Below are 14,069 nucleotides of genomic sequence, written 5' to 3'. Positions count from 1 at the left end.
CTATATATTATAGGGTATGAAAGAAATTAAATTGTAATAGTTATTCATATTTTTAGTTTGGTTGTAGTAATAAGTCCTGAGTTAGTTTGACATGCACCATTAATTTGGTGAATGAAATTATATTGTAATTAATTGTTTTAGAACATTTTGAAGAGTATCAAATCAGGTTAACGGATTATATTTGTATCGTGTCAAGACATATATATTATTTTATAAATCACATCATTCTCATATTTGTTGAGATGTTATTGGTTGGTGTAAAAAAAAAATACACACGCTGGCCTGGAGCTTTTTTTGTGTTATGGGTCAACTCATTTGGCGAAGAAACTGTCAAATGAAGCATCTTCAACTACCTAAAGTCATAGGATACAATCCTCCGTAGTCCTGACTCCTGTCCTGTTCAACAAGTTGCGTGTAACTGCGTGGTTTAACCACCTTAGTTTCATGGTTATTCTATTCATTATCTTCGTACCATACATTGATTAAAATAAAAAATAAAAATAGGTATTGATATAAGAACGATAATTAAATTTTTTTTAATTTTATACTGCCTGATTTGTCCAAAAGTGACGTGTCCTCCTACATAAGATTATAAGGATGGTTCGGATTTAGAGATAAATTGAAATAGTTAGTAAAGAATAAAATATAATATTATTAAAATATTATTTTTTAATATTATTATTATTTTGATATTTGAAAATATTGAATTGTTTATTATATTTTGTGTGAAAATTTAAAAAAATTATAATGATAAAATTAGATGAATTGAAATGAGTTTTGAATCCAAACCACTTCTTTCTGCAGTGTGTGTGTCTGCAATGTATGTACATGATGATTTAAACAATATCTTCACTAAATACAGAAAACTGGTGCTTAAGGAAGAGAATTATCCATCACCAGTCTCGATGGAAGATGCAACAAACTCACATTCGGAAATGAATTGGAAATCCACTCCAGGATTAGTTTCTTCTGTTTAGCAAGACTACTACATACCTCAAAAGCTGACACTAAGGGCAAAGGCATGATATGGTACTCAAATGTTATGACTTTCAAACACTAGGTTTGGGTGACGGGTGAAGATGGTTATGGTGATAGGGAGAAGCATGCGGACCATTCGGTATGGAGAGGCTCCTGGTTGGTTGTCCATTCCTTGATAATGATAACCCTGTCTGCATTCTAATGCCATTTCTTGCATTTGGATAAGAACCCATTCGCTCTGCTTGCATGGCCTGAAAGTACGATGAAGAACTGGCCATGTCCTTGAGGTTGGGCAGAGGCTTTAGGGCTTCAACAACTTCACTCATCAGAGGTCTGGCTTTAGGGTCCCGGCTAAGGCAATGGGCAGCTAACTGAAGTGCTTTTTGAGCGCCTTTAATTGAGAAGCGACCTTCAAGCCGAGGGTCTAGAAGTCGATAGAACCTCCGCCTCTCTGAAAGGTGTGGTCGTGCCCATTCCACCAAGTTATGTTCTGCATTTGGTCGGCTTTTGTCCATGGATCTACGGCCAGTCAACATTTCAAGCAAAACCACCCCAAAGCTATAGACATCACTCTTCGATGTAAGATGTCCTGACACAAAACAGATAGTATTAGCCTATTAGGCATTGACGACTCGGGCAAATCCCTTAAAACCATTAGTTAGGTCAAATTAAAGACTTCAATTGCTTGATTTACTTTCAGCCAAAGACATTTTTATGTTTCCATATCTGTATCTTTTTCATCATCATACTTCCCTTTGCCCCAAGTGTCTTCAAGCTTTGAACTCTTTTTCTAGATTGTTACATGTTTTAGCTTTTCCTCAACTTTACCATTCTTTACATAAGTGACTTCAACTTGAACCCTATTTATTTCACAGCCTCCACCGACAAAAAACCTCATTTTTCTTCTATTATCATCTATTTCCAGGTTCATTTATTTTGTTTGAACGTTCAAGTCAAGCTCTTCCGTTCTCTCTTTCAAAATTAAGAATATCAATATCCAAAATGTGTTTGAAGGTACGGTAGAAACACTAGCGGAAACTAGCAGAAGAGGCAGTCATGTGGAAGAAATGTGAAGGTCTTTTTTACGAGTAATATTAGATTAATATGAATTTTTAAACTAATTAAGCTCTAAGTAAGTCCACAAAAGAAATAAAATAACCATCTTTAGCACGTAGAACAATATTCTCAAAACTTCATTCCAATATTTTCTGAAATTGTTGAATTGAATTTCAAAACTTTACCATACTCCAGATGTATTAGTTTTCATCATTTAGAGTTTGTGTGGGTGGGTATACGCATAACGCATATGTTACTATATGTAAAGAAAATTTCTATATAAATTATAAACAATTACGTTAATATAATTCCACAAGTAGAGACATACAAGCATCCAAAAGGAAAATATCTGACTCAGTCATTGAGTGTGCAGAGATAACATACCAGTGTTACCCAAGTACCAGATGCCATTAACTAAAAAGGAAACAAGGAGATCTTTCTATAAATATCCGCAGAAAAAATCTTAGGCAATTTCCTGGATCACCCAGTAACTATTTGAACTGAGACCATGAATGCCAATTCAGTAGCAGCACTCAATCAAATAAAAACAATACACAGGAAAAGGAGCATAAAGTTTAACCATACTAACCCGTCATCACATACTCTGGGGCAGCATAACCATAAGTTCCCATCACTCGGGTAGATACATGAGTTTTATCACCCTCTGGACCATCCTTGGCAAGCCCAAAATCAGAAAGCTTTGCATTGTAGTCCTGAAGCAAGTTCCAGTTAATGAGCATGGACAAACTTAGCTATTGTCTGCATAATTTGAATTGTAGATCGCACCTTTTAAAATAAGAGGAAGAAAAAAAAATAGTTACAAACCGCATCTAACAGGATATTAGATGTTTTAAAATCTCGATATATAACTGGCTTTTCGGCTTCCTCATGAAGAAAAGCAAGACCATTTGCAGCACCAAGTGCAATTTTCATCCTGGTAGACCAAGGAAGAGGCAGAGGCCCTGCTGCATATAACATAATTATAACCAGAGCAAAGAATGAACTTGCCAACTAGAACATCCTCAGTAAAACCAAATTTATGACTTAAAATTGTATACATTCATTGCTTTTCCATACACAGTTGCTTTGCTTCCTTAAGAAAGGCAGTAAAACCTGAAGGTTCAACTAACATTTTCTTTGCTTCACCTAATAATATTTGTAAATAGAATGGTGGACTCATAAGATAATCTAAGTAATGAAAATTAACACAAAAAGAAAATAGGGGTATTGACAGGATAATGGTTAGAAAGCACATGAATTAAGCAAATATTGTCCTTTTAGGAAAAAACAAAATAAATAATTAAACAATAAAATATATGGATTTATCATTAGAAAATCAATATATAAAAATCCATATGTCTGAATAACTACATCCTAAAAATAATACTTCAACATAGATAGACCACAAAATAAATATATGCAAGAAGGATGGGCAATCCCAGAATGTTAATTGAAATTCATACTTCTAAAGAGGTGATTCTCCAAGCTTCCCCGAGGCATGAACTCATAGACGAGTAACCTCTGATCATCCTCAATGCAATAACCAATTAATTTAACCAAATTAGGGTGAAGGAGGTCACCAAGATAATTAACTTCAGCCTGCCATGTCGAAAAGAAACAAAAGCATCTTTGAGTCATAGAAGTGAAGGTAAGTAGCAGCCCAAATAATTAACTTAATAATTAGAGCAAACAAAGGAAGTAATTAAATTTGATAATGAATTTACTTACCAGCCATTCTTTATGACCTTGAAGTCCATCATGGTTGAGGGTCTTTACCGCAACTGTAAGCCCTGCTCCGGGTCTCACTGGAGCAGTTCCATTTTCGTTGATCCAACCCTTGAATACACAACCAAATCCACCCTCTCCAAGAAGACTCTCAGGTCTAAAGCTCCTTGTCGCTGACTTGAGCTCATTATAAGTGAACTTTCGAAGTTGAGAAGCAACTTTCAATTCCTCACCTATGATTGGATTGGATGGAATACTTTCCTCATTGCTAGTTGTTGAAGATGACACAGCGGGAGCAACTGGTTGGTCTCGGCTGGAATCATTTGTAGATTTACTTTCAGCTGATTCACCAACAGAAATTACACAATCATTGCATCTAATTTAACAAGATCCAGCTAAGCTACATAAAAGCATCTGCAGCTCCTGAGGTCATATAGGCTAAAAAATGTACAATATCCACAAGGAGAAATGCCTCTAAATGCCCATGCCCCCGCACGCGCACACATATGCATAGGTAGTTTTGTACAACAAAAACTGATCACGCTTCAAGAAAAGCTGGTAGCCAAAATGCATATTTCGAAACAAGCATGTTACAACTGTATATGCCGCATTTTTAGGAGTAGCCACCAACCCAGTGTGGTAGTTGAAGGTAAAACAGATAAAGTTTGGAATTGCGGTCAAACATGCCTGCATACTTTTGCAAGTTTGGTAACCTAGCAATATGTGCAATGGCATTTTCCGCCAATGACCTAAGACAACATATACTTTTCGAAAATTAATTGGAGAATAAATTTTTCTGTACCAATTTTTAAGACAGAATAATAGGCTAGAAAATGCAAGCCAGTTCTATGAAATTATAATGCCATAAGAAATAATAAACAGGAACAACTCCATGTGGTGGAGTACTTGTAAGTTTCTACACCTTATTGATTAATTAAGCAACAAAAACGAACAACCATCTAAGTAATTATTTATCAGAGCCAACAAAAAGAAGAATTTAAAAAAAGAAAGTGAGAGTAAGACCACATGGTCATATTTTTGTAAGTTCCTAACCATTCTTATTAACAGGTTATCAACTGTGTTCATGTCAATCAGCTAACAGTATTAATGCACGATAAAGTCAGTATCCATCAACCATCGCAACTGCATAATGACCCCAATGTGACAGGTTCATGCAGCCAACAAATAAATACTTACGACTGGAGAGTTATCTAATCGCTAGACGTGAGTAACATAGAGTAACATAATATGCACATCCAAGGTCATGAAAAAGGTTAGATGCGAATGCAATATATGCACTCAAAGCAAAGGACAGAATGAAATATCTAATATGAACTTCAACATTCAGAGTCAACAAAAGGCTCAAATGTAATGTGATCCTAACAAACTTATTCAAACAATCAACTAATTTCTCCAACTTCATAAAACCGGAAAGCAAGATTAATCATTTCAGTACAAAGTAGAGATAAAACAATTGTTTAAAAGCAAATAAAATTATACCATATTGCGTGCTAGTACCACTTAGAGAGTTATCCACGTTGGAACTTGAAGAGATGCAGCTCCCAATGAACCTAAACTTAATCCAACATCCTGTACCCTCAGCTTCTCCTTCTTTCTTCTTCCTTCCCTTCGATTTTTCCACATCCCAAGCCCCAACCTTAATCGCTTCAGGACCTAATCCCATCACTCAAATCCCTAAACTAACTCCTATATTTCATAGGCATCCCATTCCACCAATCACCACCACTCCAAGCTTGTTTAGCACAATCCCTCAAGCACAATAACATCAAAGTAAACCAAAAAAACACTAGCAATCAAAACCCACCATACAAAAAAAAAAAAAAAACACCCGGAAGGAACAACCGATCAAATAATCAAATTCAAGAACACGCATTTGAGCAGACCCAACTTTTAATAAAAAGAACCCAAAAGGGTTTAGAATGTTTCAATAGTCCAAATGCGAGACCCAGATAAGAAATGTACATGCGGACCAAATAAAAACACCATCTACAATAATCAGTATCTGTAAAGAAAGGAATATCTCAATTTGAGCTATGAAAACAAGGAAATGGAACGTTTGAACAGCTTAGACCGAAAAATGTAGTAACCACTACGATATTCTGGGTCCACTTTTAGCTCTCCAAACAGACACAGGGTCATTCAATGCCATGTATACGTACTACAAGAGCATCGAGGCTAAGCTAAGAGAACTGAAACAAGCATTGTGAATGTAGTTGAGAGAGAGAGAGAGAGAGAGAGAGAGAGATGGTTTAGAAGTGATGGAAGAACGGATAAAGAGAAACGTGCATTTTGCGCGAATAGGAGCGAGGGAAGAGAATGTGGTCTGTGGTATCAATGTCTGGAGTGAAAGCGTGAAACAGAAGGGAAAGTGTAATTTGAAAAGGGAACAGCCGAACAGTCAGTGAGGTTGTGATTGTGAGAGAGATGGATGCGGTTGGAATTTGATGTTCGGTCGGCAGCTCAAAACAGGCCCAACACCCAAGAGATAAACCCATGGCTCAATACCCAAATCACATGAACCCAAACCTTTCGTGGTTTAAAAATAAAGTTTAAATTTTCTATATGTGTTTTTTATTGAATTTTGTGAAAGTGGATGAGTAGAATAAGAATCTTTGTGAATTAAATTATTTTGGGATTTATTTTATATTAGACTTTGTGAAAGTTGTTGGTAGAATTGAAAAGTTGTTTAAATAAATTTTTTGTGAGATGTGTTTATTTTTTTTATTTTTTTGAAATTTGTTTTGATTGTTGTAATTTAAAGAAAATTAGAAAAAAGAAAAGATTTTTTTTTTTAAACAAAGAAATTGGTTTTTAAATTATTTTGAATTGAAGTTCAATTCTTCTCAAAACAGCTTGATAATTTTTAAAAGGGTCATGCTAGCAGGCCGCTTAGCGTTTATTGTTAAGTGTACAGTTAGTTATAAGTTTTTTGTTTTGATTTTATTTTAAAATTTTTTAAAGTATTTTTTAACATTCTTAATCAATAAAAAAAATTTAAAAAAATATATAATTTCACTAATAGTCACTTTCTTAACTATTAAATAAAAAATAAATAGAATAAAATACATGAGTGGTAAAATTAAACAGTAAGTTTGAGGGGCTCCGCTAATATTTTTTTTTTAAACCCTTGTTTAGCAACTAATAGTTTTTTTTCAAGAAATTTCATTTTTTTAAAAAATATCAACCCTAACATCTTTTACACTCTAAAATAAATTCCAATCATTTACATCAAGTTTTCTGATTTAAAAAATAATTCTTCTGTACAGGTGGACGGGTTGGCGGACGAAGCTCACGTGGAACTGTTGCTGTCAGAGTTATTTGAAAATAAAAATTAAAAAGAAAAAAAAACCGAAGAGAAGAAGATTTTGGAGTGAATTTAAATGTTAAAGTGAGTTAAAATGAGTTGAGTTGAATTGAAATGATTAAATATTATTAGAATATTATTATTTATTATTATTATTATTTTAAAATTAAAAAAAATTAAATTATTTATTATATTTTATATTAAAATTTAAAAAAATTGTAAACGAAGCCGAACCTTCTCCCCTCCTCCAAATCCCCTATTAGCAGCCCCAAGATTCGCTGGTGGTGCTCTCTCGTTCCTCCCTCTACTGCAGCTTGGCCAGTCTCCTCCGCGCGCGACCCACATTCGAGATTTTTCCGGGGACCAGTCTTTGTCGTCATCTTCTAGAAGAACCAAAATCTGCAAGGGTAAGGTGTCGTGTTTTCTTTCTTTGATCGAAGCGGTTTGGTTTCATTTCCCTCATCTCTACTGCTGTCCACTCCTTTTATCCCTATCCAGCTTCCAAACTCGCGCCCTTAGGGCTTCCTTTTGCCTCTTTCCCCCTTCAGGTACGCTTATTGGTTTTAACTTCTTGTAGTTATACTTGGATTTTCCGATTAGGATTAGTTCTGTATGTAATCGTTAAACAATGTCCCAGTTTCGGATTTGTAAACCTATGAAATATGCTTCTAGGGTTAGGATTTTGTCATCGAACCGATATTTCACTTCTTTTGGACAATGTGACCCTTTGATTTCCCGGAGTTACCAATTTAGTCCTGCTTCTGATGTCCCAAACCGTCCATTTTCGACTGGTTTGATTAACCTAGTTCGTTGTAAATTATTTTCACAAAGCGCAAAATTTACCTGCGGTAAAGCCCTTTACGTGAAACCATTCTCTTCTGCACACAACGACGATGACAAGGATGATAATGGTGTATGTGACACTACGATGGTAGAGTCAGAATGTGAATTTGACGCGGATGTTGGGAAAAGTGTTGAATTGGCTGATGATGGGGACTATGTAAATGGGAATGTTGTTAGTTATTCTTTGGGGGTTGAATTGCAAAATGGAAGTAATGATGTGGGTTTGGATACAAGCGGTGGTTATGTGCATGTTGCATCGCGTGATCCTATTGAATTATATCATGAGCTGAGAAATGCTGAGAAGCGTGCAAAGCAGACCCGGCCTGATTGGGAGACGATGCAGGAAGTATTCAGTTACTTTGGAAAGTCTGGTTGGGCTTCCAATCAGGCTCTCGCAATTTACATTGGTTTGTCGTTCTTTCCTACTGCTGCACAGAAGTTTCGGAAGTTTTTCTTTGAGAAATCTTCTGCTGGTATTTTTCAGTACGTGGTGATGCTCGGTCCATCTGATGCTGCTGTCAAGTTCCTATTTCCTATTTTTGTGGAGTATTGTTTGGAGGAGTTTCCTGATGAGATTAAGCGGTTCCGGGGTATGGTTGAGTCAGCTGACCTCACAAAGCCCCACACTTGGTTCCCATTTGCACGGGCCATGAAACGGAAGATAATATATCACTGTGGGCCAACCAACAGTGGTAAAACTTACAATGCCCTTCAACGGTTTATGGAAGCAAAGAAGGGTATCTATTGTAGTCCTCTCAGGTTATTGGCTATGGAAGTCTTTGACAAGGTTAATGCACTTGGGATTTACTGTAGTCTACAGACAGGGCAAGAAAAGAAATATGTCCCCTTTTCATACCATATTGCTTGTACCGTGGAAATGGTATCTACAGATGACTTGTATGATGTAGCTGTTATTGATGAAATTCAGATGATGTCAGATCAATGTAGAGGTTATGCATGGACACGGGCATTACTTGGATTGAAGGCCGATGAGATACATTTATGTGGGGATCCGAGTGTTTTGAGTATTGTTCAAAAGATTTGTGCAGATACTGGGGATGAGTTGCATGAACATCATTATGAGAGGTTTAAGCCATTGGTGGTTGAAGCCAAGACCCTGTTGGGAGATCTTAAAAATGTTCGTTCTGGGGATTGTGTGGTTGCTTTTTCAAGGAGAGAGATATTTGAGGTCAAAATGGCAATTGAGAAACACACCAATCACCGCTGCTGTGTGATTTATGGTGCCTTGCCACCCGAAACTCGTAGACATCAAGCTAATCTATTCAATGATCAAGATAACGAATTCAATGTGCTTGTCGCTAGTGATGCTGTGGGAATGGGTCTGAACCTTAATATTAGAAGAGTTGTCTTTTATAGCCTCTCAAAATACAATGGAGACAAGATTGTTCCAGTTCCAGCATCACAGGTGAAACAAATTGCAGGAAGAGCTGGTCGTAGAGGAAGTCGCTATCCAGACGGACTCACAACGACCTTGCAGTTAGAAGATTTAGATTACTTGATTGAGTGCTTGAAGCAGCCTTTTGAAGAAGTAAAGAAAGTTGGTCTCTTTCCTTTCTTTGAGCAGGTTGAGCTATTTGCTGGGCAACTCCCCAATGTTACATTCTGTCAGCTACTAGAGAAATTTGGTGAAAATTGCCGTTTGGATGGATCATACTTTTTGTGTCGACATGATCATATAAAGAAGGTTGCAAATATGCTGGAGAAGAAGGTGCAGGGATTATCTCTGGAAGATCGTTTTAATTTCTCTTTCGCCCCAGTTAATATTAGGGACCCAAAAGCAATGTATCATCTCCTGAGGTTTGCTTCAGCATACAGTCAGAATGTTCCCGTCAATATCGCAATGGGCATGCCAAAGGGTTCTGCTCGAAATGATGCAGAGCTATTGGATCTCGAGACTAAGCATCAAGTGTTGTCTATGTATTTGTGGTTGTCGCACCACTTTAAGAAGGAAACTTTTCCATATGTGAAGAAGGCTGAGACAATGGCGACGGACATTGCTGACTTGTTGGGTCAGTCTCTAATCAAAGCCAACTGGAAACCAGAAACAAGACAGGTAAGGAAACCAAAGCCTCAACAAAAGGATGCCTCTCAACCAGGTTATGAGAGACCAAGGTCACTTGTCAAATTATATGAGAAGTACGTACCTCTAAATTATGATTTTTTATTTTTCACTCATCTTGAATTGGCAGTCTTCATTTTTATAGTTGAAGTTTTTTTTTTTAATGCAAGTGACAGTTTTCATCTTTATTATAAAAATACACACTATGTATGGTGGTTTTGATATAGCTTGTGGTTCTATGTCTGCATAACTCTGGTGCTTTGCCTCATATGGCCATACATTATTAAACTTCGGCTAGAACCTTACCAACTAGTGGTTGGCACACATGCATTCATCTTTTTTGTGGAATGCTTTTAGCATTTGTCGTGTATGCAGGTGGCCAATTGTTGTGCCGGTGGTGGTTCTGGTGGGGCAGGGGTAAGGGTAGTCTAGTTGTGGCGTTGTTTGCTTGTATATGATAGTCTGGGTTGTGCCTAGATGGTGGTGGTTGTCTTGATTATCTTCTGCTTGGATAATTCAATGAAAGATTTAATGTTAAGTTCTGTGTAGATGCTTATAGATGTGTATTTTCTTGGGTAGTAGATTTTGAGAATGGAAATTTGTTATTTTCAATTGCAATTAGTTACCCTGGAGGGGTGATTGGTGTGTTTAAGAATGTGGTGCAGTTGTCATGGTTTTTCAAGCGATGATGGTGGTGATGACATTGGATGGAATATTTGAAGTTCATACTTATTGACATATTGTGCTTTGGGAGGAAAAAAACATTATGAATAAATGTGTTCTAGATATTTACATCTGATTACTAATTAGGGTTTTTTTTACAAGAGGAAAAACCTTAAGTATACGGGATGCATACAAAGTGGTTGTAAAAGTGTTAAAGACCAAACTATTGATCTAAAAGCCTTAGGACTGTTGGATACTAATTTGGTTAACAATAACCCTCAAGATCATAACATTCCACCACACTTCCAAAGCTGATGTCCACGGCATCCCACTCTATCGACATTGACCTGGTGGTAGCTATTTCCCTTTTGGCTGCTTCACTCATCTATTAGTATTCAATGACTTAACATTATGCCCATATCATACATAGTACCAAGGCATTTTAATCTAGTCTATAGGTCGCCCCCTCCGTGACTTGAACTCGTGACGTGGTGCCTACTATGATACCAATTGTTAAAGGCCCATACATTGATCCAAAAGTTCTCGCACTGTTGGATACTAATTTTTTTTTTTTATCAGTAATCAAAGTATTTTATTCATAAAAGTAGACAAAGCTCAAGTACACAAGGAGTATACATGAGAAATACCTAACTAGAGTTTACAACTGATAGTTAAAAGTCATGGACACTTAGTCCATTACAAGCAATGGCCCCCACCCTTTTAAAGAAAATGATTACAGCCTGGATCATAACATAAATATTACAGCCTGGAATTCCTTATATCTATAATATGTATGTATTTATGTATGTATGTGTTGGTTTGTATGTCGATGAAAAGCTTATCATGAACTGATCCATGACATAAGATATGATGCGTGTTTTTTCACTGTTTTTTAATAGAAAGACTGTATTTATTTGCCTTATCTATTTTTCAAGTACCAATCACTTTTTCTGCCGTGCAGGAAAAAGCTTGAAAAGTCTTTACCAAGTAAGAATACAGAGAAGGTTGCTGCATAATGAAATTGCAGGTATTGATGCTTCCATGTTACCTCCTTCCACATGAATCAAATCAGGGCTTTGTTCCCAAGGAATCTCAAATGATCAATGCTTTCATTTTAGAAAGGGCCGTCATGCCTGCCCGTGGATAGGGGATTATTGTGCCTCTCTCTTTGTTGGGTAATTTGTTTACTGTGAACTAAAATGAAATACTGTCATGCATAAAAGCCCTATACAAGATATACAAGATAGAAATTTCTTTTGTGACAATCAAAATCAAGTCAACGGGTATATAACGACCCACCCTGTCAAAAGGATCCACTATGTTGAAAGTTGAAACCTCAGTAGTCATGTATTATATTGGGCCAATATGGTAACTTTCTAATTAAAATCTCAGTCCTTGCACGCCTAAGGTTGATAATACTTTTGGCTGGTGAATGGATATATTTCACTACCTAATATTGACGGTCCCCTTCCTACTGGAAAGAAGTACTTGATACTGGAGATAGACATATAAGCTATTCTGCTGGGTGGGAAAAGCTGCTGGAATTCATCCTCTAATAACCTCCTACATTGTTTCTTTTCTGCAACCTTACCTTTAGGGTGTTTTTTATTCTATGTTAAACATGAAGAATAAATTGATTTTATGCATGCAGCTTCTTTAGTTGGTTTAGTGAAACTCAACAGAAAGATATTGCAGAGCTTCATGAGGAGGTGAATTGTGTTCCGTTCTTTTAATTATTGGGTTCACATTTGGTTTTTTTCATGTTTCTATCTTTTGAGCTATGATGTGTTTCTGCCTTTTCTTAATTATGTTGTCATTTTAACGTGCAGTTATCATCTCACTGAAATCATCACAAACTGCTCTCTCTCTCTCTCTCTAAATTACTTGGTTTTCCTCATGAATTAACAGATTGCAGAGATAATAAAGGAAGATTTGTGGCCCAATCCACTGAAGTCTTAAGATGGTGATATTTTCTTCATACATGTTCCTTTTCATTTTTCTGTAGTATTTTCCTTGTTATCTGAGTGGTTAGTCAACAAGAAATCTGGGATTATTGTTTTCTGTTTGCTCTTGAGTTTGTTTACGTTGAGAATTTTTAATTTCATTGTTTCAGGAGACTGATGTAGGGGACTCTGATGATGAAGAGGTACTACAACACCCCAAAACAAAAAATAAAAATAAAAACTTCTTCTGGATAATCATTATTAGAATTCTTCGTAGATAATTTTCTTTCCATAAGTAATGAACTTCATGCTGATTTTTTTTTCAGTAAGTAACGAATCTTCTTTGGAAAGATATAGGGGAAGCCCAACACAAGAAAATAACTTCCCAAAAAAGAATCTGCTTCTAAAGTATAACCTACCCAAGACATCCCAAAAATGAGAACATTCAAAGATTAGACCATCCAACTCAAGAAAAAATTTGAGTTGATGCTATAGGGATTTTAGCCACTCCTTTCACACAAATAGTATTGTGAGACACAGCAGGGCTGTGGCTCGTTTGGGCTCCTACTAGTAACTTTAACTCCTAAATCTGCTATTGTCACTAGCAAGTAATTTTTCATTCCAAACAATACCCTGTAGCATTACAACCAATAGAAAAAATCTGAGTTGATGCAATAATAGCTTAGCCACATTGAGAAGGTGCAACTTCTTTTTCTTTCACACAAATAATATTGTGAACTCGTTTGGGCCACTTTGGGCTCCTACTTTCAACTTTAACTCCTAAATCTCCTATTCTCGCTAACAAGCATGATTTTTGTTTAAGCAACGGCATGCTACCAACGACAAGAACCATTTTAGATTATACCAGTCAAGTTCTTTAATCCCCTAGATGTAACTATTATCAATCACATGTCCTCACCCCTGAACAATTCCTGCACAGGAAAATGATGATGATGGTGAAGACATTAATGAGGAAGACAGCTGAGCTCTTTCTGGCTTGCTCTTCATCATATTTTTCATTTTCTCCTATGGTTCCTGGCAATGAGAAGAACAAGCTCCAGTTAGAACCACCTTTCTGGTTACATGGTGGTCGAACCTCGTAACAGACTCTCCTTATTTACCGAGTCTTTTATGTTCTGCTGTTTATGCCCTAGATCTTTTTGCTTGTATTTTGTTTGCTGTTCTCAAGCAGAAATTTCTTTTCAGTAATTGGAGCCCCATGTGCAAAAAGCATCCATAACGGTTGGCAGATAAGGGTGTATGAATATATAGATAAATTAGAAGTGTTCAGACCAACCGAATAAAATCCTGCAAAAATGAAAATTGGCAGAACAGTTTTCTGCAGGCTCTCTATGGTAGTTCTAAAAGGGGAATCGAACAGCCTCAGAGAACAGAGCTTTGTCATCAGAGGTTGATATTGGGCTATGCTCACTATCAACCATAAAATTCTTATTTA

General features: G+C 36.4%; 2 protein-coding genes across 8 annotated transcripts; one reads left to right on the top strand and one right to left on the bottom strand.

Moving 5' to 3' along the window:
- Window positions 1–873: 873 nt before the first annotated feature.
- Window positions 874–6,225, bottom strand: LOC109002600 (probable serine/threonine-protein kinase PIX7). 3 transcript variants are annotated; one of them, XM_018980420.2, is made up of 6 exons: window positions 5,260–6,225; window positions 3,763–4,100; window positions 3,498–3,633; window positions 2,860–2,999; window positions 2,624–2,747; window positions 874–1,567 (listed from the first exon to the last, which is right to left on the bottom strand). In XM_018980420.2, the coding sequence occupies exons 1-6, from the start codon at window positions 5,441–5,443 to the stop codon at window positions 1,050–1,052; spliced, it is 1,440 nt and encodes a 479-aa protein (XP_018835965.1). In that variant the 5' UTR covers window positions 5,444–6,225; the 3' UTR covers window positions 874–1,049. The 3 variants fall into 3 exon arrangements, with proteins under 3 accessions (XP_018835965.1, XP_018835967.1, XP_018835966.1); XM_018980422.2 differs by having other exon boundaries at window positions 2,905–2,999; XM_018980421.2 differs by having other exon boundaries at window positions 2,860–2,996.
- A 1,079-nt stretch (window positions 6,226–7,304) lies between these two features.
- LOC109002602 (DExH-box ATP-dependent RNA helicase DExH18, mitochondrial-like) lies at window positions 7,305–13,822 on the top strand. 5 transcript variants are annotated; one of them, XM_035694831.1, is made up of 6 exons: window positions 7,305–10,084; window positions 11,632–11,697; window positions 12,322–12,379; window positions 12,586–12,633; window positions 12,784–12,816; window positions 13,554–13,822. In XM_035694831.1, exons 1-2 carry the CDS (start codon window positions 7,713–7,715, stop codon window positions 11,684–11,686), a joined length of 2,427 nt encoding a protein of 808 aa, XP_035550724.1. In that variant the 5' UTR covers window positions 7,305–7,712; the 3' UTR covers window positions 11,687–11,697; window positions 12,322–12,379; window positions 12,586–12,633; window positions 12,784–12,816; window positions 13,554–13,822. The 5 variants fall into 5 exon arrangements, with proteins under 5 accessions (XP_035550724.1, XP_018835968.1, XP_018835972.1 ...); XM_018980423.2 differs by having other exon boundaries at window positions 12,579–12,633; XM_018980427.2 differs by lacking the exon at window positions 12,322–12,379 and having other exon boundaries at window positions 7,310–10,084; window positions 12,579–12,633.
- The last annotated feature ends 247 nt before the right edge of the window (window positions 13,823–14,069 follow it).

This window comes from Juglans regia, chromosome 10, assembly GCF_001411555.2.
Source record: "Juglans regia cultivar Chandler chromosome 10, Walnut 2.0, whole genome shotgun sequence".
Lineage (NCBI taxonomy): Eukaryota > Viridiplantae > Streptophyta > Magnoliopsida > Fagales > Juglandaceae > Juglans > Juglans regia.
This window is presented reverse-complemented; position numbering and strand designations above follow the sequence as displayed.